Source organism: Nansenia antarctica, assembly GCF_963989245.1.
Source record: "Nansenia antarctica genome assembly, chromosome: 5".
Lineage (NCBI taxonomy): Eukaryota > Metazoa > Chordata > Actinopteri > Argentiniformes > Microstomatidae > Nansenia > Nansenia antarctica.
Window position 1 is genome coordinate 63,818,743 of NC_137690.1, and position 25,415 is coordinate 63,844,157.

Here is a 25,415-nt window from a genome sequence, read left to right on the forward strand (position 1 = left end):
TACTACCTTTGTGTATATAAGCAGTTTTAATGTGATGGGTCGTCTTTCAATGCAGTTGCGGCGCCCCCTGCTGTCCATTACAAAGAGCTCGAATGAGCCGCGGAGTCGCTCTGGAGCCAGACTCTCAACCACACGCAGGAGCGTCCAGCCTAAGAACAAACCATTGGGTAACAATGTGCATGTGTGTGCGTGCGTGTGTGGGTGTGGGTGTGTGGGTGTGTGGGTGGGTGAGTGAGTGAGTGAGTGAGAGAGTGAGAGAGTGAGTGAGTGAGAGAGTGTGTTTGTGTGTGGGTCAGAGAGCATGTGTGTCTGTACAGGCAAACTTACCCCCCACTTCAGATCAAGCACACTGAAGTTCAAATTCATTGGCCTCTGTAGCTCTTTGTAAATCTGATAGCTCCTCCTGGCACTGTGTGCTGACTTGAAGTGACATGAACCGATCCTTCTCATTCACACAACTGTCTCTGTTCCAATGTGTGTCTCTCCCCCCTTTAATGGTCCCTGTCCCTCTCAACCCCAATGACTGACTCTTCATTCTGTTCTGTTTATGTCTCGTTTCGAATAAAGAAACTTTATTGGACTGTGAAGGTGAGACGCCTACCTTTCCCCTTGCAACGTAACGGCCCCTCTCTGAAACCTCACCCGACGCGGCGCTCTGCATGTCTGTCTTGCATCCCCCCCGCCCCCCTCCCCCCGCCCCCCCTCCTCCTGTTTCCCCTCCCTCCCCCTCCCCTGGCTGTGGTGTGATGTGTTAGCAGGCCACTAGAGGGGGGCGTTGTGCTGAGTATGATGACTGTGGTTGTGTCTCTCTCCTCAGCGGCGCAAGGGGACCAGAAGAGGTCGGTCACCTTCACTGAGACTCAACATGGGGCGGTAGCGAAGCCCCCCACCGCTACCGGTACTGATGCCCCCTCTGAGGGCAAGAAGACCAGCCCGGCTCCCCCAGTGTCCCCTGCCTCAGGCACCTCAGCCACGGTCACGGCTGACCTCCACAGCCCTGCCAACACACTGGTAAGACTGGGAGAGAGAGAGAGAGAGAGGGGGGGGGGGGGGTGCTGAATGGATGTTTTATTTTATTTCAAAAGACCTGTAATATCGACCTTTTCACTCCTTACCCGTAGTTGCCTTCGGCCACCGACAGCAAGGAGAAGAGAGAACAGTGGGGTCTCCGGAGCAGCCTCTCCCCTCCCGCCTCCATCTCTCGCGCCTCCACCCCGACTCCCCCCTCTCGCTCCTGCTCTCCGCTGCCCCTCTCGCGCACCTGCTCTCCGCTGCCTCCCCCCCTCCCTTCATTCCTGGGGACCCCGGCTCATCACCCGGGGCCGTCCCAGATCCGAGAGAGTCCCGAGGACGAGGAGACGACGTCCCTCCTGCAGCACAGCGACACGCTGCTCCACATCAGCGAGGACAGCGGCACGGAGAACCCCCTCCTGGCCCCCCTGCTGTCCCCCCGCCGCACACCCCGCCACTCCTCACCCCGCCGCTTCCTCCTGCCCCTCTCCCCCGTCGACCTGGACCTGGATGAGTCCCACGTCTGAGAAATACAGCTTCAATCATGAACAGCTACGGCTTTTGTCTGTCTGTCATATGTGACAGCAGCTGGTGAAACCGGGAACAAGTCGGCAGCCGACAGACCATTCAGAGTTTTATTCCGAAATAATTTGGATGAATTTGGATGACACACACGCTGGTCGAGCCAAAATATTCCAGTGCAATGGATTCGGTGAGTAATCCCCACTACTACCTAGTTAGTGTAGAGTAGTGGGGATTGCTCACCGAATCCATTGCATTGCAGTGTTTTGGCTTGACTAGCGAGTGTGTCATTGATTTCCGGCAACATTGAAATTGTTTAGCATTTTTCCAAATAAGAGTCAACAAGAGTAACATTTGGATTGGTTGGCGACTTGTTCCCGGTTTCAACAGCTGTCGTCACATTTAGCATGGCCTGATATTCTGGCTCTGGTTCTATCTGGGCTGATGTTCTCCTCAGGCCCCGTCCTTCACACTCTCTCTCTCCTCTCTCTCCCTCTCTCTCTCTCTCTCCCCCTCTCTGTTCCCTTTGCCATACGATTTCCATGAGCCTAATGGAACACTAAAGGGCTCTGCACACAGCGTGCGATTTCTGTTGCACGTCAACGTTCCATTTTGAAGTTTGAATGGAAGTCTATGAGAACATCGCATTTACCCACACACGGCCCCGATTTTAATCGCACGGCGAACATTCGATTCCATTCATTTTGAATGGGACAAAGCACACGGCGTGCGAGTTTTGTCGCACTGCTTTGTCCCATTCAAAATGAATGGAATCGAATGTTCGCCGTGCGATTAAAATCGGGGCCGTGTGTGGGTAAATGCGATGTTCTCATAGACTTCCATTCAAACTTCAAAATGGAACGTTGATGCGCAACAGAAATCGCACGCTGTGTGCAGAGCCCTTAAGTCATCATCCCCCACGTCTAAACACTCTCAAACCCCCACATCTAAACACTATCACCCCCACATTTAAACACTGTCAAACCCACATCTAAACACCCACATCTCATCCCATCAGGTCATGTTTCTAATAAGAAAGTAAGAGATACTACAGACAGACATCTGCCAGCCTGGAGGTCCCCCTCCCCTCCTGAACTGTTTACAATGAGGTCAAACAGTTCACTCAAGAACGCCGATGTGTAATAGCTGTACGTTATAATAGTATATATTGAATTTTATCCTATTTAAATTCGGAAAGTGAAATTGAATGTATTTATAAAGATAAAATAAAAATGTTGTGTGCTTAATACACAACATCAAAGTATTGTATATAGAGAGATTTCGCATTTATCATGGTCAATATATAGTACATCAGAGAAACCTTAAACGTATATGGACTTTGAGTGAACACTTTAAGTGACATTGAATCAAAAATAATCACCATAATATCACCATGGCATTGTTCCAGAGATGGCAACCATGTGAGGTTCTTTCATCCTGGTTAATGACATATTTATCTATTTAAAGTATTATTATTAATAATAATAATAATAATAATAATAATAATAATAATAATATTAGCAGTAAACACAGCGTACCTAGTGATACTGATTCACTCACCTCCTCTATCCTCAGCTGTTGTAGTTTGGATGATTAATTGACAATCAGCACAAAGTGTGTTTGTTGGATACAAAGGTGTTCTTTAGGGTGGAACTGAAAAAGCTCCAACACGTTTGTGGTGCAATACGTTCTGGTGATCAAGGAAATGGTCTTGTTCAGTTCGAAGAATTGTCCGCTCGGAATAACAAAACCCAATAATTTATGTGTAACCAAAGACATTGCATTTTGTATAACCTCTGCAGTAATGATGGCTTATGATTGCCAGTATTGTACTGTATTGGGTTACACAATATTTACCCGATGATGGAAACCGAATTCGAGCATTGTGCCAACACAATACAGTATGCTGTTAAAGAGTTGTCTGTGTCGCGTACAGTTGTCTTTGGGAACTAAAACATTGTGGCAACATGATTCCTCTGATTTCAAGTGTGTAGGTTATAGTATTTACCTCCTTGTTCTACCCATGCCTTAAATCTAGGAAATGAGAAGGCCCTTATACTGTGTAATGTTCTGTTCCCTGATTTAGGTCCTACAGTCTATGTGCCATTTGGGTTTGACACAGTAGTATGTGCCATAGGGGACACAGTCCAAACCTGAGAGGGGCACGCTGCAATCTACTGAATGTCTGTCTGTTAACATCTATCAGATTTGTCGTGATCAGTGGAACGCTGATGATGGGTCAGACGGTGGTTAATGATCATTAGACGCAGTTAACTACACATTGTATGTAGAAGGAAGAACTTAGTTTTTCCTGATGATCTCATATCTACCTATGCCTGATGCCATTGGTGAGGAGGCATTTATGATTGATAGGTGCCATATCACACTTGTGGCGTTGCACTGTGAGTCTTCTGTCCTTGACTGCTTTTGTTTATGTGGTCTGCTTTTGTTCATGTGGTCTAAAGTCCTACAGTGCAGAGTGGGCCAGTGTCTCAGACTGGGATATATCATAAAGGAATATGGCTTCAATATTCTAGTTGTCTAAGTTTATATATTTTTTAAATAATAATTAAATCCCAACTCTTAGACACAGTGCTGACGGTCTGTATTTATATGTGTAGTGCCAACATTCTCTGCTGCTGAGTTGTTCTGTGCAGGTGCATTCTGGGAGGTTGTCATTGTAAAACATGGGGGGGTTATCCATAAAACTTTTTTGCAATTTGGTGAAGTGACCACAAAGTTTAGAGACATGAAACTTCAGACTGGAAAACAAGACGTAAGAGGTTGCAAAGTATGCTATTTAATCTGGATGTTGAAAGTACATGTTGGTGAATTTACCACCGTGGTCCTTTTATGAATTAGCCCTCCATGTTTCAGCATTCACAACACAGTCATTATGACCCAGTATTGATTCATAGTCATACGTTCCAAAGTCATATGCAGTCTCCCTACCAAGGGAAATATAGTGTTGTGCAGAGCACCGTTGATGTGCTCTACATTGTTCTGTATCAGACTGACAGTAATTGTTTTAGATGTTTATGTCCATTACATCGTCCATTATCATTTATTATGGAAAAATATAAGTCTATTGTGCTGGTATGAACATCAGTCTATTGTACTGGTATGAACATCATCATGTGTTGGATTTAGAATATATTTTAAGGAGGGAAAAGGCCAGCACTTGCAGATTAAGTAATTATTTTATTTCCATTTCATGTCATCATAATTTGTATTTAATTTGCATTATACACAGCTCATGTCCAACTCATCTGTAGCTTATGCTACCTTGTGAGTAATGTATTGTGGAGGTTTTGTACATTGATGGTGTTCATTATTATTGAATGTAGCTTTTAATGTATTATTGTTCATAATTACACAACAATTGTTAAATGTTATGGGGGAATAGCTGGAGCCATAGATTTATCAATGTATGCATGACTAGGAATAGCCATTCTATAAACTAGCGATACAAATTTTACGTTTACCTCAAAATCCTTCCCATGACGTGGAGATGTGAACTATTCTGAAATGTCTAAAATATAGATATTTCTCTGTTTGTAATTGTCCATAAGAATAATCTTACAGTACTTCATGAGAAAGATACCCCCATAAAATCATAGGGCCATCACAATATACTGTGTGTATATTTTGGCAGTCTGGGTGCCCCTGAAATATAGTGTGTATAATATATTCTATATTTCAAATTATTGTCTTGTCCTCTGTGTGCTTGATCTATCTCAAAATATAGCTATATCAAAAATATTTATGGAATATCTGAAAATAAATGGGTATTGTTGTTTACAACATTCTTTCTGTTCTCGGACATGATTTGTCTATTTACTGTCTGTATTATCTTGAACCCACTGTTTTAACTGTACTGTAAATAAACAGTTAGTCTGAAAAGCAACTGCAAGACAAGAAAAACACGACACTAAACGACAAAATAATTTCAAACCGTAACTACATCTGAATGAACATTGCAGTATAACTGCTGCTTCAGTAGAACTCAAATCTTTCAAATGTATTTAATTATGTAAACTACATGGGTGATGATCAAATAAGTGATCTTAAAATGCCATATTACTGCAAGATAGAATATATAAATAGGAGCTTTATTAATAAATGCACTGATATAGAGAAAAGAGAAAACATAAAATTAGAGCGTTAACATTTGGCATTATCCAACAAATAAAACAGATGTTCAATAAGCGATGAATATGTTTATATTAACTTAATATTTACATAGACACACCAGGTGTATAATATCAATGTGACATATCCTTGATCTGTGGAGACATTCTGATATTACTGTATGTGCTTTAGCCAAGAAGGGAGGAGAGGATTAGAGAGAGATACACTTTCTGTTACAAATCAGAATTACTGGGATTAATGCAACTCATTTTTACTATTCAATTGGTGTCACTCTTTCACTTCAGACGCTGTATTATAAAACCACAGGGACACCGGGTGATGAGGCACAATCAGATCATTGTTCAATCATCTTCATACAGTACAGCAGTAGTAGTAAGCAGGATTTTACATCAGTGGTTGACAGGATGAGAGTACTAAAAGAACTAAAGTGAAATCACCCACTGATGAGAGATGGTTACTGTAGTTCACTCTCTCTCCACACAACAACCAGAACCGTTACTCCTACAAAAACAAAAATGAAGACCAGAGGATTTGATTTGTTTTGTGCCTTATCTTCTTAATCTTAGAAAATAGAATCATCTTGGGTTTTCCACCAGCTGCCTTTATCGCCCTCTTGTGGTTCTTGTCTACCCGAAGGTGGAGGCTGTTGTGCTAGTCTTCTACGTTTCTGCTGACCTGGTACTCCTATGGCCACAACCTCACATCTTGTGGAAACATTCTTTGGCATTGGTCCAGACTTGAATCCCCTAGAAAAGTAAGAAGACACCGACACAACAGCGTATCAGCAATCAATCAGCATGTAACAACCTCCGCCGTTGACGCTGACATTTAACATGTATTTTGACTAACACTTAAGTGGTAGTCCCCTGGAGCACTCAGACCCCCAGCTTATGATGACTCACCTTCTTACACATGCTGATCTGCATGACGGCGTAGCTGATCAAGGCCTCCCTCAGATCCCTGTCCTTCTGCTCCTTAAAGCGCTGCATGTCCACCCATGCGCCCTTCACATACTCTCTGCAGACACGGTACACGTACAGAAAGAAAAAAATCAACAGCCACTCAACCTGGGCCTTGAGCCACACTACACCGTTGGTCCAGACGCATGGAGATAGGTGACACGGTTGTAGTGATTTGTGTTCTGAACAAAAGGAGAGGGAGCAGGTGAACTCACTCGGACTCGACTGTTTTCTCTTTGACGATCTCGTCGCCCTCGACGATCTGCTCCTCTAGGAGCTTGAGCTTGGCCTCTCGTTGCTCTGGGGTCTCCTGGCCAAACAGCTTATTGGTCATCCCTTTGAAGGAGAACGTCCGCACAATCTGGGGACAGACAATAGAGGACGGGGGGCCTTTAACAGACATAGTCCTTCACTTGGAGGGATTTACTGACAACATACATGGCTACAGGTCATGTAAAAAATGCCCAGTCTAATCCAGTGCTGTTGAGACCTACCCCTGTGGCTAGCTCTTCGCGCTGTTGTTTCTTGGATATGAGGTCTGAGGATTCCATCTCAAGTTCAAACTGGGTCAGTTCGTGCTTCCTGCATACAGCCCTGCAGGGAAACAGCAGGTGTACAGTACGATTAGCCTAAATAAATTGACTGTATATTTAGACCTCCGGAAAACAAATTGAAGCGGGACATACTGTCCTCTACCTGATATGAGGACAGGGTTTGTGTTCCCTACTGCTGGCCATTATCTGTGCCAACTGCCAAGACTTACCGTAGGGCTTCAGCATAAAACAGGTACTCCTTCAGTTGGTCTGCATAGTGCTCCTCTTCCTCCAAGATGTCATCGACTGAGGCGGCATACCTGTGAACAGGATGAAGGCTTGTTTTCTGGATTCCAGAATTCTAAATGTATTTATGTAAACCAGCTCCTTCCCTTCTTGTGATTTAAAAAAATAAAAAAATAAAAAATCCCTTTCCTAACACCAGGGGAGCCACCCCTCCTAAATGTCGTTGTTTGGTACCTGTACTGTAGCAATGACAATAAAGTCCATTCATTCATTCATTCATTCATTCATTCAAATGCCAAAAGAAGTGTAATCTAAACAGCTGGTGGAGGGTACTGAATATTCCGAGAAGCATGTTGTGTAAAGAGTGCGTTGGGGGTTGTGCGGACAAACAACGTCACGTCAAAATAAAAGCAAGATGTCTCCAGGTGTATTTGTGTGTTACAGTCAGAGAGCTGCAGTGGGCTTGGTGTTCATTCTCTGGTAGGGGTGGGCATCAATGATCGACGATCGATAATTGATCGATAAGGATCTTGGTCGATCACAAAATATTTTGCTCGATAATCATTATTTTTTTATTTTTTTAAGGACACTAACGTTTTCAGTCATCCTCCTATTTGTGAGTACCGGTAACTGTTTTTTTATTGCTCCTATGGTGAGTTACTTATTTTCTATATTTTTATTTATAACGTAAAATGTGTTTTTAAGTTAAACAATTTAGGCTACTCACTGCCTTGTTGAAGAGGATTGTTATCTGACTGTAGTGTCTAGTTTGAATGTGAATGAATGTGTGCAATAGCAACACAAATAAAGTTTTCCCCAAGGAAAACATGCTTGTTATTTCTGCCCTATTTTTTAAAAAATGTTTTAATGAAAAAAAGCTTATCGATTAATCGATAATTGATCGTTAATTCTTGCGATTATCGAAAAAGAAATGTTGATCGTTTGCCCAGCCCTATTCTCTGGTGCTCAATGAACACTCACGCATCCATGTGGTGGCCAGCACTCTGTAGTCCATCTCCCATCTCTCTCTCTATGGCACTCCACTCACTGTCACACAACAAAACACAGAACGTTCAGTCGGCCGGCCCCAAAACAGCATCCAGTGATAATGTCAACCTGGTGAGAAACAGCATTTTTTTTAAGCCTTTGGTATTCATGTAGAAAATCAGTTTGTGTTGACTCCTACTGTACCTGAAGACTCTCCCATAGTTCCCATGGACTTTGTAAACACCATAGAGCCTGTCTGCTACTCTCTGGATAAACAGACGAGGAGATGAAGAGTCAACGAACACCTAGACGTGAGGCTGTGATTTAAGAGTCGTAATTACGAGTGGACTTACCGCTCGCACTCTGAGCAGCTGGGAGGTGAGAGACTGAAGCTCGTCGCTGTAGTGTTTCATCTCGGTGAACCGTCTAGGCGGACGGGTGGACAGAAAAGAGACGGACAGAACATCAATCAAATGGGTTCGACTCTAGAATCATGGCCTCTCATAGGAAGGTCCTCTAATCCAATTGAATCCAGCTCTTAGGTGTAAGTGTACATTTGATTTGTGTGATCCTTTTATGTCCTGCAGTTCTGTTTTAAATTGTTTATTATAACATCCGAGGCTGTATTTCCCCTGTGGATTTACCTGCCCAGGGACCGCTGATGCAACTTAGCTACCCAGCTAATTCAGGGAGAATCAATGACTGTCCATTGTCCCTTAAACAAATGTCAACTAATAAATAAAATAAATGACTGAGTGACCTACTTGTCTGGATTTCTCACCCGGAACGTGGCGCTCAGAGCTTTCAGCCTCGAGTCGGCCTACAAACAAGAACAAACTTTGAGTAGAAAGTATTTACAGTATAAAATCTAATTCAACCAATGCACACAACTCTATTGGATACAAATGGATATAGATTCTTGCCAAAAAAATCAGAATATTATGAACATATGTGTGGTGGCCTGGGAAAACCCGTCGGATGTCGCTGGCGTTCGTTCGTGGCAAAGAGCAAATATAGATGGAAATCGCGATTTTGGCGATTTTGATATTATGTGGTATTCTAGTACTTTGAACTCCATACTACATTATGGTGAATAAACATTTTAAGAAAACAAAAGAGAAAGTACTTATTTTGATGTTTTTGTGGCGGGTAGTTTGCTAGCGAAACAACATCACGTTGAACGTGTCTCATTCTCAGTTAAGCAACGCACGCACACATGAGCGAAAGGAGAGACGATACTTCCACCTGTGTTATTGCCAGTTTACTGATGCTCACAATAAGCATAAAGTAATAAAATCTTAACTAGAAGACACACAAATGGATCTGTCCCTCGCATACCGACGAGGCGAGCAGACTACCACCGCATCACAAGCAGACAAACGAGACCGGCCGATCTGCATAGGCTCCTCCCCCGACCCGGAGGAGAAAGGGGAGGATTTCTCCCCTTTCACTTTTTTTGACATGCTACATTAAAATGCTCATAACTTTTTAAAATAAAGGGCTATCTCAGTCATTCAACCAGTTATGAATAGCTGAGAACTTCTAATTTATGGAAATATAAAAAATGGAAATGTCAAAATGCCACCATGTGAAGGGTTTTCCCAGGCCACCACACATATAAAAAGTATGGTGAGATATCCAGTCCATAAAGCTTCAAGTGCCACTGAAATACCTTGGCCTGAAATCCCGTCTCATAGACCACGTCCCTCCATCCGTTTTCCTGGCAACAGGAGAGGAAAAGTGTGAGGACAGTCAGGACACTACCATCTCAATGAAAGCCTTCTGAAAAACCTATTACAAAAACCAAGGTCTTGTTGGCTGACTGAGTTGGTGTAGTGCTGTACCTTGGTCAGGAAGTGGTAAAGGATCTTGTCATTGGAGAGGACCGGGTGGGAAGCCACACGAAGCAGGAAGTTCTCCAGTCCAACCCGGCGCCTCTCCACAAAGTCTGGGTCCATATTGTCTGCAGACAGCTTGTGCCAAACAAATTCTGCCTGCATACAACAGAAAAGAGAAATTATGGTCCAACCACTTTGCTCTGCTCGTGAGTACTGTAGGACTATGGACATAAGATGTGGCCAGGTTTGAACTTACCCTCTTCTCTGGCAAAGGAGGCACAACGATAAATGCATAAGTGACTAATAAGTAATTTCGGAGCAGCTCAAATTCACTGTATCTCCTCCACAGAGAGTCGGGGGCTGGGTTGTGGCCTTCTGTTATGGCATCCATTGGTCTAAGAAGAGATGGACATGTGTCTTAAGTCGCATACACCACACATAGCAAAAGTATTTACCCCTGTCACACATGCAGTGATTTTAGAAGTGCATGGTCTCACACACCTGGTTTCAATGAGGTACACTGTGAACGTCTCTTGCATGTTCACAGTGTTTTTCCCAGTTCTTTTCTCTGCCTCGGCCACGCTGATCTCCATCCTCCGCAACAGAGTCGACCCCTCCTCAACCATCTGAACGAAACCATAAAGCATTACACACACACTGCTATGGTAAGTGCATCCTCCTGTTAAGATCTGATCTGATTGTATCATATCGGCTAGTAGTCCTACACCCATCGAAATGGAATAAGCTGCAGAGTGGAACATGCTGCCTGCCAGTCATCACAATCATGAGATCACAATGTTAGAAGTAGGCTATTTGTCCATGTATAACAAGTAACTCGGGGCTCTCAAGTCTCACGCATTGGGCGTGAGACACACGCATTTCAACCCGTTCACACGCCCCATTTCAACCCGTGTGTCTCACGCCAAATGCGTGAGACTTGGGAGCCCTGCCACATTCGAAGCACATCAGACTTGATCTTTGGGGTGTCAAGAATCGACATGTCATGTCTCGTGTCGTCACGGAGGGGATGCTGGCTGCTGGACGAATATATCCCGAGCAGCCACGTATGCGCACGGTAGTGTTATAATAGTGTCGAAATCTGGTGCTCAATAACACGCACAAGCTGCTCGTAGGGTCCAATGCGTCGGAGGCTTATAATTATGTACAGCGTGATCACAATGACTGCAAGCAGCATGACTTTCAGCTCCGATCGTGCAAATCACATGAGATCAATCATCAACCCCGGTAGTAAACCAACCAACCCCAACATCATCAAAGCAGCTCCCTGGACAAAACAGACAGATCTGTTAAAAGTCGCTATTTCTATTTCATGGCGATTCTTTGGGGCAACACTTTGTCTTCGTCGACAATTTGCATTACCGTGTTGTTTTTGTTATTCTCCAACTCTGTGGTGGTGAGTTCCTTATCTCCCCCAGCCTCCGCTGACTCTTCACTTCCACCATCCGCCATCCTTATTCCGCTGTTGTTGTCGCTACGGCGCATGCGCAGTCCATGACGCTTTATTTTATTTGGCTTCGTTTCCCCTTAATCATCACTTTTGTTGTCGGTGACAAACCACTTTTTGATCATAAGACAAAACAAAAAGTTACGTGTCATAATGTGTTTGTTACTGTCCCGGCAGTAAAACACATTTCCCGTCTGGTATTAATAACAGTATTTATATTCTATTATTATGAATCATACGATTGCCTACATTAGAAGTTCTGTATTGCAGTAGAGGCATATTCCTAATTTGTATTATTCATGAATGAAATAATAACTCTTGAAACACAGTACGCAATTGATACGCAGTTTATTTAATCATTCATTATCACACATGTCTAGTCTACAAAGAGTGTCATGATTCCTTCAATGTCAGTGCATATCACAGGTTAGCAAGACAATCAGAAGAGTCCAAAACCAGGTCAATGTGTGTCATCACTCTGGGGTACACTGGACACACACACACACACACACACTCACACACTCACTCACTCACAGACACGCGCGCCACACACACACACACACACACACACACACACACACACACACACACACACACACACACACACACACACACACACACACACACACACACACACACACACACACACACACACACACACACACACACACACACACACACACACACTTCAGAACAGGGTGCAACATAAATACCAAAATATAACAATATTTACATATAATATATGCTATTGCATCATTCATAGCTGTAAGGGGTATTGGGGCAAAACAGGGAATTAAGACAGAGGGAAATTCTATACTCTTGAGCTGGAAGACAACACACAGAGGGAGAGATTGCTTAAGGCACCACCATGTGGAGAGAGTAGCTTATCAATGAAAATCAATCAACATATCCATGCTTAAACAACTCCTCTGCCATCTGCACGTCAAAGGGTGAAAATCTCAATTCCTGTGGATTACATACTTTTAGGGGTAACGGGGCATTTGATCATAACTTTGAAACAAAAAGAGAAAAGAAACAAAAGAATAACACAAGAGGGAGTAATGTCCTTCAGCTCTTTAAAGAAATCTACAAAAACGGAAAACAGTGATGATTTGACAAATCGGCTGGGGATAAGCCCCCCCCCCCCCCCCAAAACAAAAAACAAAATTATATAACATCTGTTTGCATAAGAAAACAAACTAATTTGGTTAAAAGCTTTAATAATAAACATTTACAAATGTGTGGAATGGAGACAGTAGAGTATAATACTTTTCAGTACACAAGGTGAACAAAAAGACCTTGCTCATCATGCATATGAGAATGCTTCTTTCCATTTGTAAATCCTCAAGCAAGGAAGGTGAATATCCTACCTGGGCTGAAACAGCACCAATTGGTTCTTTACCACAAATCACAGACATCTCGTTACAATAAATGCATTCACTTTATGGGGGCCTGATCATTCAAATACAGTACATGTCAGTTTAAGTCGACCACTGCATCATGCCATACTAACCGTGTAAATCATTCCAGATCAATACGTCATCCAAATACAGAGATGTTTGAGTAAATGACGTAATGTAATTCGGTATAGTGTTACTTTGCTCCCATACTCATCACTACAAATTAAAGTATCTAGAAGCCGTAACATGGGAATGTGGTCAGGCCTTGACAATAATCTCCCATAGTACAGTTTTTTTTTGTCCAGTTTTTGATGTCATAATATAATGGTCATGTACTTCTAATGTCTTCTCTCTCTCTCTCGAAAACGTAACCCAAATAGGAGCATCAGTCATCAGACAATTTTAAGGCTGCGTAAATAGAGTACCTTTGATCTGTACAAGAACGTCCTCATTCAGCTTTGATTATACAAAAGTGATTAACAGTACAAAACCTCGAGGTTCGCTGTACATTGTGTGAGATTAAAGAGTGCCTGCTGTCCCATGATATCTGCCCCTATCTGCTGTATCCATATGCATGGAAGTGGAGGTCATGCTTTGCCTCAACCGTTTCAAAACAGCCCCACACGCACACATACATACAAACACACACCAAAAGAGAGGGGACACAGTCTGTGGCTAGACTAATCTAACAATGTCACTGACCAGCAAGACTAAGATTTGAGAGCAGGAGTTTTCCACAGTGGTTTGTGGTACATCCAGCCATCACCCTGGCAAAGAAAAGCAAAAACAGAAAGCATTAGGCATCAAGTAAATCACGCGACATGGCACTCTTCCAACAATCTTTCAGAAGCGCAAGCATCGCAATTACCTGACATAATTACATTACATTCATTGACCCGTTTTTTTTTTGCAGAATATCAGAATAACATTTAAGGTTGGTGCAGATCAGTGGCTGCTGGGCAATGACGTACCTCACTCTCAAAGTGTCTGGTCCTCCATGGAGTTTCTGTCTCAGTGCGGTGCCTCTCCTCTGTCCTCTGTCTCTCCTCCAGGATCCTCTTGTGTTCCGTGGCCTTCTCGATGTCCTTCTGACGTAGAGAGTCGGTCACATGCTGCCACAGGCGCCTGAAACCCACAGAAACAATAGCCTCGTTTGCTGCCATGAAGAACTAAGGAGTGTTAAGACAGATATCGATTGTAATTATCTGCTTGACCTGCGAAGTACGCTGGGTATAAGAGGAGCGCAACACAAACAAAACACACTCAATATTATTATAATTATTATTATTATCTGCTTGTTTTAGGGTGAACGTCTGTCTTGACTGACCTGGATTCGTTTGGTCCTTGTTTGTCGTTGGGGCGGACACGTTTCTTGGTGACAGGGAGCTTGGTGACGTCCACCACGCGTGTGTCTCCGTTGCTGTAGATGAACTCTAAGGCGCCGTTCCACTCCCCCTGCACGCGGCACACCACGGCGTTGGTAGCGTTGTGCTTCACTTCCGCCGTCACCCTGCGGCAAAACACGAGAGCAGGCAATCATGTCTTTGTTGAAGTCTCAAGACTGAAGACTCAAAACCAAGCCCAAAGGGAACGGACCAAACCGGTTCTGCGCTATTATGTACGCAAAAGACATACCTGCTTAAAACAAACAAAACTACTGAGAACAGAACAGCATTGCCCCAGAGGCTCGCTCACTCACTTGTGCAGCTTGCCTCCGTAAAAGGGCTTGGTCTGAAAGGTGATGACTGCGGAGTAGCCCGTCTTGGCGCAGTTGACGTTGACCTTCCCGCCCAGCTCCACCCAGGGCACCGTGAGGATGGAGCGTGCGTACGCGCAGGGCAGGGTGAAGGTGTACTCCTCGTCGTGCTCCAGCAGGTACAAACAACCTAGAAGACAAGGTCGATCCACCAGAGTTCAGACACACTGCATGATTACAAATCAATGTACAATAACGGCCCCCGACAAGACTGACCATATCTAGGAAGCTTAAGACGCCTACCTTCGCCAATCATGGAGACCCCGATGGACATGCCCATGAACTTGCTCTTGGTCCACACGTGAGTGTTCACACACATCCGTCTCTCCTGGCACTCGGCGTAGAAACCCGACACCGGGGGGTGGTGGGACACCTGCTCCGCCACAAAGCGCACCTGGTAGTCCGAGGCCTGGGGGCTTTCCTGGGGGGAGGGGGGCTGCTCATTGGCCTGCTCAGAAGAAGACCTGGGGACCTTCCAGGAGCAGTGGAAGGTCTCTCCGATGATGGGGTTGTAGGGCTTCTTGGCGATGGCCCCCTTGCGGCCCTCGTGGAAGGAAGTGAGGTAATACTCGACGAAGCGCACCATGCGGTCCTCCGGGCTGGTGCCGTCTGTGATGGCCACGAAGACGTCCGGGTGGGACATGAAGTCAGCGTACATCTCCAGCAGAGAGCGCTTCTCCAGGATGAAGGTGGGCAGCACCACCTGTGGAGACAAAGCTACCGTTCCTAACATCTCACTCACCACCGACAACCTACACTGGCAAAAGGGCTGGCGGTTGGATGTCTTTCTAGAACACATGACGAGCTGGGAAAGTGTGTCCAAACTTGTGTCCAAACTTTTGAATGGTACTGTACTATCATATAGATAGTAGCGTACTCCAGTAGCGAGTGACTGTAGTGTTCACTGAGTTCCCGGGTCTGTGATCAAGCCGTTCAGACCCGGCCAATGACCGTGACAGATTAAATAAGAGGCAAAGGAGGAAGAACACTAGGCAACCGTATAGACTGAGCTGAGGTTTCAGGCCGTGTCTCAGGCCCCAGGGGCAGCGGTATGGAAATGGACCTACCCGCGTGAGGTCCATGCCCAGCTTGAGCTGCGAGAGCAGGTGTAGGATGACACTGCGCTCCTCCTCCACCACCCCCAGCTCCTCCTCCTTGTCCGTGAAGGAATCCTCCACCTCATCCTCCCCGTCGATGTCCTCCTGCTCCTAACCGTGACACATGAAAAACATTTAACCCGAGAAGGTCTAACCCTTTCCCTTGACAATGGACAAAATGACGGATGAAAACACGGAGAAGTGGTGACATTCACGGTGTCTTCCTGAGAAATCATTATCGAACGGCAATCGGTAACGACAATACAATACTCCTATATATACTCCAAAATGTTAAAAGATATCACTTTAAACAACTTTTTAAGTAAAAGTATGAATACCGATTACTGCTCAGGAAATGAATACAACAAAGCAGAACCGAGACCAACCGAGTGAGACTCGTTCGGAAGCTGCCAGACACTAGTGGCTCTAAGTGACTTTTACCCCAGACGAGTTGCAGGGCTCTGTGCTGGTGAGCTCCAGGCGACTTCCCTCCAGCTGCTCGTCCCCCCCTGTGAAGCTGGACAGGCTGCTGCCGTTCTTCAGGATGTCGGGCAGCTTGGGCTCCAGCCACTCGATGGTGGGCCCTGCGGCGCACGAGACAGCATGCTCAGAGGTACTCATACTACCCCGAGAGACACCCCGAGAAACACTCCCAAACAGACCGGCCGCAGCGAGCAGCATTCAAAACACACACACAGTCACACACGGCTGGATGGATTATTCCCTAGACAGTTGTCCGAGAGACCACAGGACAGCAACCCGATCCCCCCGATACAAGGAGAGTATCAGGATACGCTTAGGGCCCCACCAACAGGAAACGTCCACACCGCCTGATTGGAGGAAAACTATCGGCGCTCCGCGGGGGCATTTGTATGTATGTTTAGTGAGAGGCAAGGCCACTTCAAATTAGCCTTGCCCACGATACTTAACAGCCTTGTCTGATAGGTCGTCCCTGGGATCCATCGCGTCCTCGGCCTAATGAAATATACATGCTCGGTAACGTGATCTCCCGTGTTGACCTAGGGACCGCAACCAGGACAATTTCCTAATTCGCATTCTTTGAAGATAAATAAATAAGGGGTGAAGTTATCAGTAGACATTACATCTGTTACACCTCTCTCGCTTCAAATATAAACATGCACCAGTACAGTGATACTCTGCGGGGCAAAATAAAAGGCTGGACGTTAATTGGGCGAGCTGTTGAACATTTTACGTAGTTACCCCCAATCGTAGATCTGGTTACTCTCTAGACGCCATGTAAGAATAGGTACGGTTCCTCATCAATTATGGAGCATAATTCCACCGTCGGCTTTTTGCGACAGAGGCCGTACATTTGACTTGGGTGTACATATACATTCCCATGATTTGTGGGTATACATTCACCACCCTATTATACACGTCTGGTACTAAATCCTCTCTGAGAAAATAAACACCCTTAATTCACACCGTGCTTAAATGACCACGAGTAACATCATATCATTATGAAGTGCTGACATTTCCACGAGTAAGATCATATCGTTAAGAAGTGGGTCAATGAGAACACAACAACTTCTAATCACATTTTCCACATTCCGCTTGCTTAGGAAACTCAAGCCTGGAACATATAACCACTGGTTGTAAATACAACCGAGTCCTAATTTCAGTATGCAGAAAATGTCAAAACTGTGCAAACTTCTAAACATTGCGCATGATCAAATCGCCCCCCCCCCCTCCTTTTTTAGCTAATCTACACTGTATCCAAGAGTATATTCCATGAACAACCGGTCACTAGCACCACTAGCACACCCACTGTCCATCCCAGGCAGACTGACCTCCTAGGCAGCTTCTTTGGCGGGCCACCTGCTGTAGCTGCAGGATGTTGAGGCAATCGTTGAGGCAGTTCATGGTGGCCATGGAGGTGGCCTTGAGCATGAGAAGGTCCTGGTCCAGGGGGGAGAGGCCCTGGGCTGGAGGCAGGCCCTCGATGGTCTGGATCAGGTCTCTGTGCTGCCCCTGGGCCTGGTTCATCATCTGGAGAGGAGCGAGAAGAACCGGAATGTCAAGACATCGAGAATGAGCACATATACTTTCAACAATCTAAATAAGAGAAAACAAGGTCCTGTCCAAACAGTGCAAAGAGTGGTAGTTTTGATGGTAGAGTTTAAAGTAAAGTTCAAATGGTTTGAAACTACCGATCCAGTGCCGGCTGCTCCTTGGTTGAATGGTTCCATGCATTGTTAGGAACACTTCTTTTTTCGTTGATGTGGTAATTCGTGGCCAATGTTCCCCGTTCTTACCTCTCTGGCATCAAGCAGATGGTCTGGCAGCAGGGACCTCTTACTGGAGTAAAGAGAGCCTTTGTGGATCTGATTGAGGCTGAAGAAAGATGCTGCGTTCTGGCTGGGTCTTCGCTGGGACGTGGGGGAGCTAGCACTGCCCTGGGAGGCCATAGAGTAGCTGCGAGACTTCGGTGGCGGGTTGCTCTGAGCAAAAAAACACACAACCCGGATACGAATGAATGTCATATGGTGTGCCCTAGTTCACTCACACTAGGCCACCTGTGACAGCAAGTAGGGGAAAATTACATTTTCAACGGTTGGAATCATCTTGGATATCTAGGGTAACATCATTTATGTAACTGTTAGTATCGCATCCGGTTTGTCCTCTCATCACTGTTTCACGGCCCGATAGAGAGTGTTAGGTAAATCCGGTCGTAACGAAAGGGGGGTCACAAAAGGGTCAAATCTAGGCTGCTCTTGGCCATAAGGCTAGATGACTGGTACAAATGTGTTACCAAGTACTGTTACTGTACAACCACATCTCTGTCGGAATAATGACTCAGGGTCAGTCCTTACCTTCCCTATGGCCTCGGTGTGGTGCTGTGTGCAGATCTGCAGCCTGCTCACCCAGTGTTGTCTCTCTTTGGCATCGGTGGCTGAGAACATAGCAGAGAGATCGTTAAAGCTCACCCAAGTGCATCTCTGCCTGGACTGCTGCACGTTATCCCTCTTGGCCAGAGGATAATGACTACACGTCCAAATCAATACATGATTAGTGGTTTGACTTACTTTCTTGATTTAACATGATTGGTTAGGTCTATTTTAACATCCATGGCGGCAGTTAGCCGACGCCCAACGGTGTGCTTTGATTTCATTCAAAACATAGCAGGCTTGCGGTGAAACAACATTAATGTCATGTTTAAGAGAACGGTGAGGATATGTTTGGGGTACTTTGCGAGGGGCGTGGTATTATGGGTTCCCATTTGTTACGTATAGCCGCCTCTCCCTATCGTTTGTCAATAATGTCATTGAAACACTGAATAGCTTCAAAACATGTGAAAACTATCATTTGGAATTTGGAATTTTCGGTCCATAGTTCCGTCTTTTAAGAGTGGTTACATTTCTCCAGTCCTATCTCTCCGCAGATTACCCCCCAAAAAGTGGAGTTCTGTTTGAATCCCAGATTGGCCCTTTAAGTGACTGATGCATTTACAACAACCTTGTTCCCGAAATATACACTTAACATGGCTGGACAACAGTGGTGAGTAAGGGAAGGTAACATGAAGGTGAGGAACAGAGGTTCAGTATAGGCCGCTAAGACATGCCTACCTCTGAGCTTGTATTGTTCCCCGCTGATGGCGTTGACAGTGAAGGTGTGGGAGTCCTCATCACTGGGGGATATGACTGCCCCTGCCAAGGGGAGCGTCCCGCGAGGCTTCTGAGGCCTTGACTGCTCATTTACAAAGTACTCCAGTAAACCAGCTTCATTGTTAAGGACAAAGAACCTATATGGGGCAGCCAGAATATTCAGTCATTTCAGTATGATGATCACAATTATGATGTTTAACAACACCAGTGCAGTGCTAGCTAGCATTCATCGATTTGGGCACAATGATATAGCCTACACTCAAGAGACACAGACACACAGTCAGGTTAAACCTACTCACCTGTATTGCCATCCTGTCACCAGGTTGGTATATTTCATCAAGTAGCCATCTATGTTTTCCATGTGATCGCTAAAAATGAGTGTAGAGAGAAAAACGCCGTTGTGTGAGTTTGACAGCCAAGTAAGTAAAGTTGACCAGCTTAAGTTAACACACATAGATATGAACCAACTAACTAATCGGGGGTGGACAAAGCTCACTCAAGCAACTTGACGTTGTTGGGTTGGGGGAGCTTATTGGGAGCTACTGTTACACAGACAGACTATCCTAACTAACTATCCTTATGTGTTGTTGCACTAGATGCCAAACAAGCAAACGATCTGGTAGCCAACATAGGGAAAAGCTGGCATGTCTAGCTAGTGATATGATCATCAGATCAGACCCCCTCATACCTGTACTGCCAGCCTTTCGAGCTGCCCCTGCCAGGAGTGGGAGTCCTGGACCCCGGATAGACCACCTCCAGTTTCCCTTCATTGTCAGAGATCCTGATCGCAGTAGTAGTGTCCCCTTGCATAGTCATTGTCTTAACAAACCTAGTGAGTTAGCTAAGGTTGTCAGCTAACGTTGACTACTCAAATAGATCCTCTGGAAAACGACTAGTACTTCTCGGCCAAGGTAAGCGATGCTATTGACTCTGGCTATAGCGTGACAGCTAACGTTAAGCTAGCCACCACACACACTAGCGATCTAGGATTTCCTCACTATTTGAAGGCCCTAGAGAGAGATCTATCTTGTAGCGACATGACTGACAAAGGCTTAAAGGAAACACAGATCAGATCGTTTCTGACGGACATAAAGTTAGCGATCTAAACCTCGACCGATCAGAGAATCCATCGCACTAGTGGTATTATAGCTTCTTGCTAGCTGTGGTATTGACATGATCCATCGCTAACAGACCTCCCCTCCTCATCGTGACGCGACGAGATGCAGGGGGGGGGGGTCATGTGATCCATGCACACACTTCCGCGTTCTAAAAAGCTTAATGTTATGGGAATTCGTGAGTTTAGAATTATAAGGTTCTATCTCCGTTTAGGGTAGTTCAGAGATATTGAGCGTCAAAGTTTTTTGCATTCCATTATGTTCTGTGAGATGGAACCTTAGTATTTTATGAATTACTAACTCAAAAATGTCAACATTTTAAAAATAACACCACACAGGCATTAATAAACACTGAATGGATCAGATTATGTAAAAAACTCAATTTTGACAAAAATGGAGATAGAACCGTATAATTCTATCGTCACGAATTGTAACATCGCATTTCCATCCGTTATTATCCTACGTTTAGTAGACTGATGATCCACATTTAGATGAGAAAGAAGCCTCTGAGTGAATGAAACTACCCCTCAAAAACATTCCATGTAGCCAATGTACCTTTAATTTAGTAGGCTATAACAGCCATGCATGATTAGAAAGATTAACACATTATTAAACAACTAAAACTAAATCAATCAAAACCAGATTAATTCAATAGATTAGGTAACTTGTCATGGGAAGTTCTTGGGCACACCCAAGCTTACCTGTATCATTCCCTTCTTGTATCAACAGGTAGTTTAGGGGGAAAGGGTGGAGCTCACTATGGAGTAATGCCCTCAATATAATAGGAGAAGGGCGTATGAGGAAGTTATATCTGGACGATATTGAAATCTTTCAGTGAATGATCGTGCCTGACAACCTTCAAAAATGCCTGGAAAGAAAGTGTGCATCGTGGGATCTGGAAACTGGTAATTCTTTACAAGGATTTTCTTTACTTTACAAATCCGAATCTCACACAACACAAGCCCCCACGATCAGTGATAGACAGGCGAGGCTTTCTGAAGCTTTGACGCTCACAAACATCGAGAGAGGAAAAAAATCGAATAAAAACAGAATTATGTTTAATGCTTGTGTGTTATTGACACATACCTTCGTATTATCCATCATTGTATTTATTCCATGTTCTTGTCACTTCTCAGGGGCTCTGCCATTGCCAAAATCATTGGGCACAATGCGAAAGGATCTAATAGGTTTGACCCGATTGTAAACATGTGGGTTTATGAAGAGATGATCGATGGCAAAAAGTTGACAGAAATCATTAATACAGAGCACGAGAACGTCAAATATCTACCAGGTCACAAGCTGCCCAAAAATGTGGTAGGTAATTCTCTTTGGTATATCATCATATGATTAAGCTCTCCTGTCGTGTTCGGGTCAAATCTGACCGATTTACTAACTTTCATCAATCATAAATATTGTGTTTTTACATTTGATTGCCTCAAGGCCTTATGATATCCTCCTCACTAGGCATTTGCACATGTAAAAATTGCTGATCACCAGGAAATGAATGAGATAACCCTAGATTATGTTCATCCATCAGATGGAAAACATCCCCATACACACCCATACATCCACAACCGTTACATTTTAAGTGTCTATTGTTTGTATATTCACTGCAGTTTTTCATGTTAACCGCTAGTCTGAGACAACCGCTAGTCGTTTTTGTGTTAATGTCAGAGCAGTTTAGACCGGTCACATTTGACCGGGAACACCTGTAAGGGGCAAGAAACGAACACGACAGGAGGGTTTAACTAATCATTGAGTTTATAAATGACTTTCTGTGGATTGTGTAATTGGGAAATCTTTTGATGAAGTAGAATCAGGTATATATGTTACGGTACATGTGGGAAAACTAGGGTTAGGGTTAGGTGCTAGGGTGCTACGGTTAAGGTTAGGGTTGGGGTTAGGGGTAGGGTTAGGGTTAGGATTAGGGTTAGGGTTAGACATGCCAGCATGTACCAAGTCGACGTAGCACCTAACCCTAACCCTAGTTTTCCCACATGTACCGTAACATATACACTAATAGGCTAAGATGAGTGCCTACAACTTATTGTGTTCTGTGTAGGCTATACATTAAACTTCTTGGATCTGTGCAAAAAATCTATACATAATTGAGAAATTGTTCAGTTTGTAGATCGACACAATACTTGAATAAGGCATGGTAACACAGTAGTAACACCAGGCGTGAACTGTAAGAGACAACTGAAAAGTTTGTGTATCTCATGTTCTGTGTCTTTTCACCTCACCAGGTTGCCATTCCCGAAATCACAGACGCAGTTAAAGGGGCACATGTGCTGATCTTTGTCATTCCGCATCAGTTTATTGGGAAGCTGTGTGATCAGATGAAACCTCATATCACAGAGGGAACCATTGGGATATCCCTCATAAAAGTAAGCTTAGGCACCAGGGGAAAACCATTGTTCAACAACTTTCATGTCTGACATGACTCTTATACCACTATCTAACACTGTCACTGACCCCTCCTTTAGTAAGTAAGACATTCCCAGCTATACTAACTTTTCATGGCTATGATGTCGTTATGTAACCAGCAGCAGAGCTCAAATAGCGTTTAATATAATTCAATCACCCAAATGGTGGTTACTGCATTTGACATGAGAGAAGGCTTAGGAGCTCATGATCTTAACTGCTCCTCTTTCAGGGTATCGATGAAGGCCCGGAGGGTCTAAAACTCATCTCTGACATTATCAGAGAGAAACTGGAAATCGAGGTCAGCGTTTTGATGGGTGCCAACATCGCCAACGAGGTGGCAGATGAGAAGTTCTGTGAAACCACCATTGGTAAGATGTGTCGTGTATAAAAAATAACTACAAATAAATTCTAACTGCTGATTAACCACCCACTATTGCTAAATGGATTTGATTAAATCACAACCGTGCAATATAACAGCATCCGCACACTCAAACACTGTGCAAAAAAACGTTATTTATTGCAAGCTTTCGGTCATAGACCTTCTTCAGGCATAAAGTAGTGAATGCAGTGGTTTTTCGAACAACATCACTTGATTTAGCCAATGCACCGGTGTCAAAAATGTCCTAGTGACCAAGCATCAAGGGAATTGTAGTCTTAGATTTAGTGGACTACAAAAACATGTGTGAACATGTGTTCATGAGACAGGAAACACCCAAAACAAATATTAAATACATACATATACATAGCAGAACAAGAAACAATAGAGAAATGCTACACACAATCACACATCAGGCAGTACCCATCTTATGGCATAGAACATCTAAATCAAAAGTAATTAAATCACAACCGAAACAGGGGCCAAGAATGAAGCAAACGGTCACATCTTCAAAGAGCTCCTGCAGACTCCCAACTTCCGGATCACCGTGGTGCAGGAGAGTGACACAGTGGAGCTCTGTGGTGCCCTCAAGGTACAGAGACTTTATGGTTTATTGTTCAAAGTCTTTTTTATTTTCTCCAAACTATGACTTGAAAACTGCACATTCATGATTTTACCCTGGCAGAACATAGTAGCAGTGGGCGCAGGGTTCTGTGACGGCCTGGGCTTTGGGGACAACACTAAGGCGGCTGTGATCAGACTGGGGCTTATGGAGATGGTGGCTTTCACCAAACTCTTCTGTAAGGGAGAGGTGAGCTCTGTCACCTTCCTGGAGAGCTGCGGCGTGGCCGACCTCATCACTACCTGCTACGGAGGACGCAACCGCAAAGTGGCAGAGGCCTTTGCCAGATCCTCAAAGGTGAGCCGAACACACGTTAACACTGAGAGGTGTAATATCGAATATGTTTTTGAAATAATAAATTAAATAATTGTAAATGTTTTTGAAACAAAAGAACATTGTGTGTTTGTGTGTGTCCTTGTCCTTGTCCTTCCAGTCTATTGAAGAGCTCGAGGCAGAGATGCTCAATGGCCAGAAGCTACAGGGTCCACAAACCTCTGCTGAGGTGTTCAAGATTCTAATGAAGAGAGACATGGTCGACAAGTGAGTACGCTCCTCCAGCCTCATATTATGTCTGTGAATGAATTTCCACACTCTCACTTGTTTTCTTATCGCTACAAATGTGTGTGTGTGTAACAAATGTAACATGCTACATGCTGCAGTTGGAATAAGTGTTTCATTTTTCGTGTAGGTTTCCGCTGTTCTCTGCGGTGTATAAGATCTGCTTTCAGGGCAAAGCTGTGCAGGACTTCATCACCTGTCTGCAGAACCATCCTGAGCACATTTGATCTGGACCGCCGTCCCGGGCACTTTAGGGTAGCACTACTCTAACAGCAGGGGGCAGCACTGCTCAATAAAAGCTCCTCCAAGTTACTGTAACAGTATAAAACTGTACCACTTAAAGATATACCACTGAATACTCCTTTTCCATTGACACAGGTTGTTTGTATTGTGTTCTGAGTGTATAGAGTCCATTAGAACCTTGCACTTGTTCATATGTATGTGTATGTTAAAAAAATCTGAATGTCAAATTATTATGGTTTTCGTTTTTATTGGATTTATTTATTTTTACAGTGGAATGATTATTGTCAAAATGATTACACATTTTAAATGAGACCATTGTCCTTTTTTATGAGTCACACTACATTTTACCACATGGGGGTGCACCTTGAGCAGCTCCAAGGTGACACTGTCAGCGGAATGTCCTTCCCCTACACCCCCCCACCCGCCCTCAGACGATAACAATGAACAATACAACACTGATATGGGTTTGGTTGCAAGTAGAA

At 44.2% G+C, this 25,415-nt stretch overlaps 4 protein-coding genes across 4 annotated transcripts in view; 2 read left to right on the plus strand and 2 right to left on the minus strand.

Moving 5' to 3' along the window:
- unc80 (unc-80 homolog (C. elegans)) overlaps positions 1-1,538 on the plus strand; it is a gene marked incomplete at both ends in the record, with an annotated part of 44,971 nt that extends 43,433 nt beyond the window's left edge. Inside the window, 3 exon segments of the mRNA XM_080531829.1 lie at positions 56-167; positions 818-1,011; positions 1,122-1,538. Of these exon segments, the coding sequence (XP_080387955.1) occupies positions 56-167; positions 818-1,011; positions 1,122-1,538 (723 nt within the window).
- Positions 1,539-5,544: 4,006 nt separating this feature from the next.
- Positions 5,545-11,718, minus strand: LOC308157086 (sorting nexin-4-like; the record flags this gene model as incomplete). Its single annotated transcript, XM_080530565.1, has 14 exons — positions 5,545-6,431; positions 6,588-6,702; positions 6,860-7,005; positions 7,139-7,238; positions 7,408-7,497; positions 8,405-8,470; positions 8,615-8,676; positions 8,764-8,836; positions 9,175-9,230; positions 10,083-10,130; positions 10,255-10,404; positions 10,505-10,643; positions 10,750-10,874; positions 11,629-11,718. The coding sequence occupies 14 exons, from the start codon at positions 11,716-11,718 to the stop codon at positions 6,384-6,386; spliced, it is 1,308 nt and encodes a 435-aa protein (XP_080386691.1). The 3' UTR covers positions 5,545-6,383.
- A 351-nt stretch (positions 11,719-12,069) lies between these two features.
- Positions 12,070-20,402, minus strand: LOC308157447 (oxysterol-binding protein-related protein 11-like; the record flags this gene model as incomplete). Its single annotated transcript, XM_080531001.1, has 13 exons — positions 12,070-13,880; positions 14,085-14,238; positions 14,441-14,623; positions 14,813-14,999; positions 15,113-15,572; positions 15,937-16,077; positions 16,408-16,550; positions 17,778-17,976; positions 18,243-18,428; positions 18,801-18,880; positions 19,554-19,729; positions 19,892-19,960; positions 20,281-20,402. 13 exons carry the CDS (start codon positions 20,400-20,402, stop codon positions 13,824-13,826), a joined length of 2,157 nt encoding a protein of 718 aa, XP_080387127.1. The 3' UTR covers positions 12,070-13,823.
- Positions 20,403-21,528: 1,126 nt separating this feature from the next.
- Positions 21,529-24,917, plus strand: gpd1c (glycerol-3-phosphate dehydrogenase 1c; the record flags this gene model as incomplete). Its single annotated transcript, XM_080532330.1, has 8 exons — positions 21,529-21,612; positions 21,844-22,021; positions 22,954-23,094; positions 23,364-23,502; positions 23,990-24,102; positions 24,196-24,429; positions 24,566-24,672; positions 24,821-24,917. Exons 1-8 carry the CDS (start codon positions 21,572-21,574, stop codon positions 24,915-24,917), a joined length of 1,050 nt encoding a protein of 349 aa, XP_080388456.1. The 5' UTR covers positions 21,529-21,571.
- Positions 24,918-25,415: the final 498 nt, after the last annotated feature.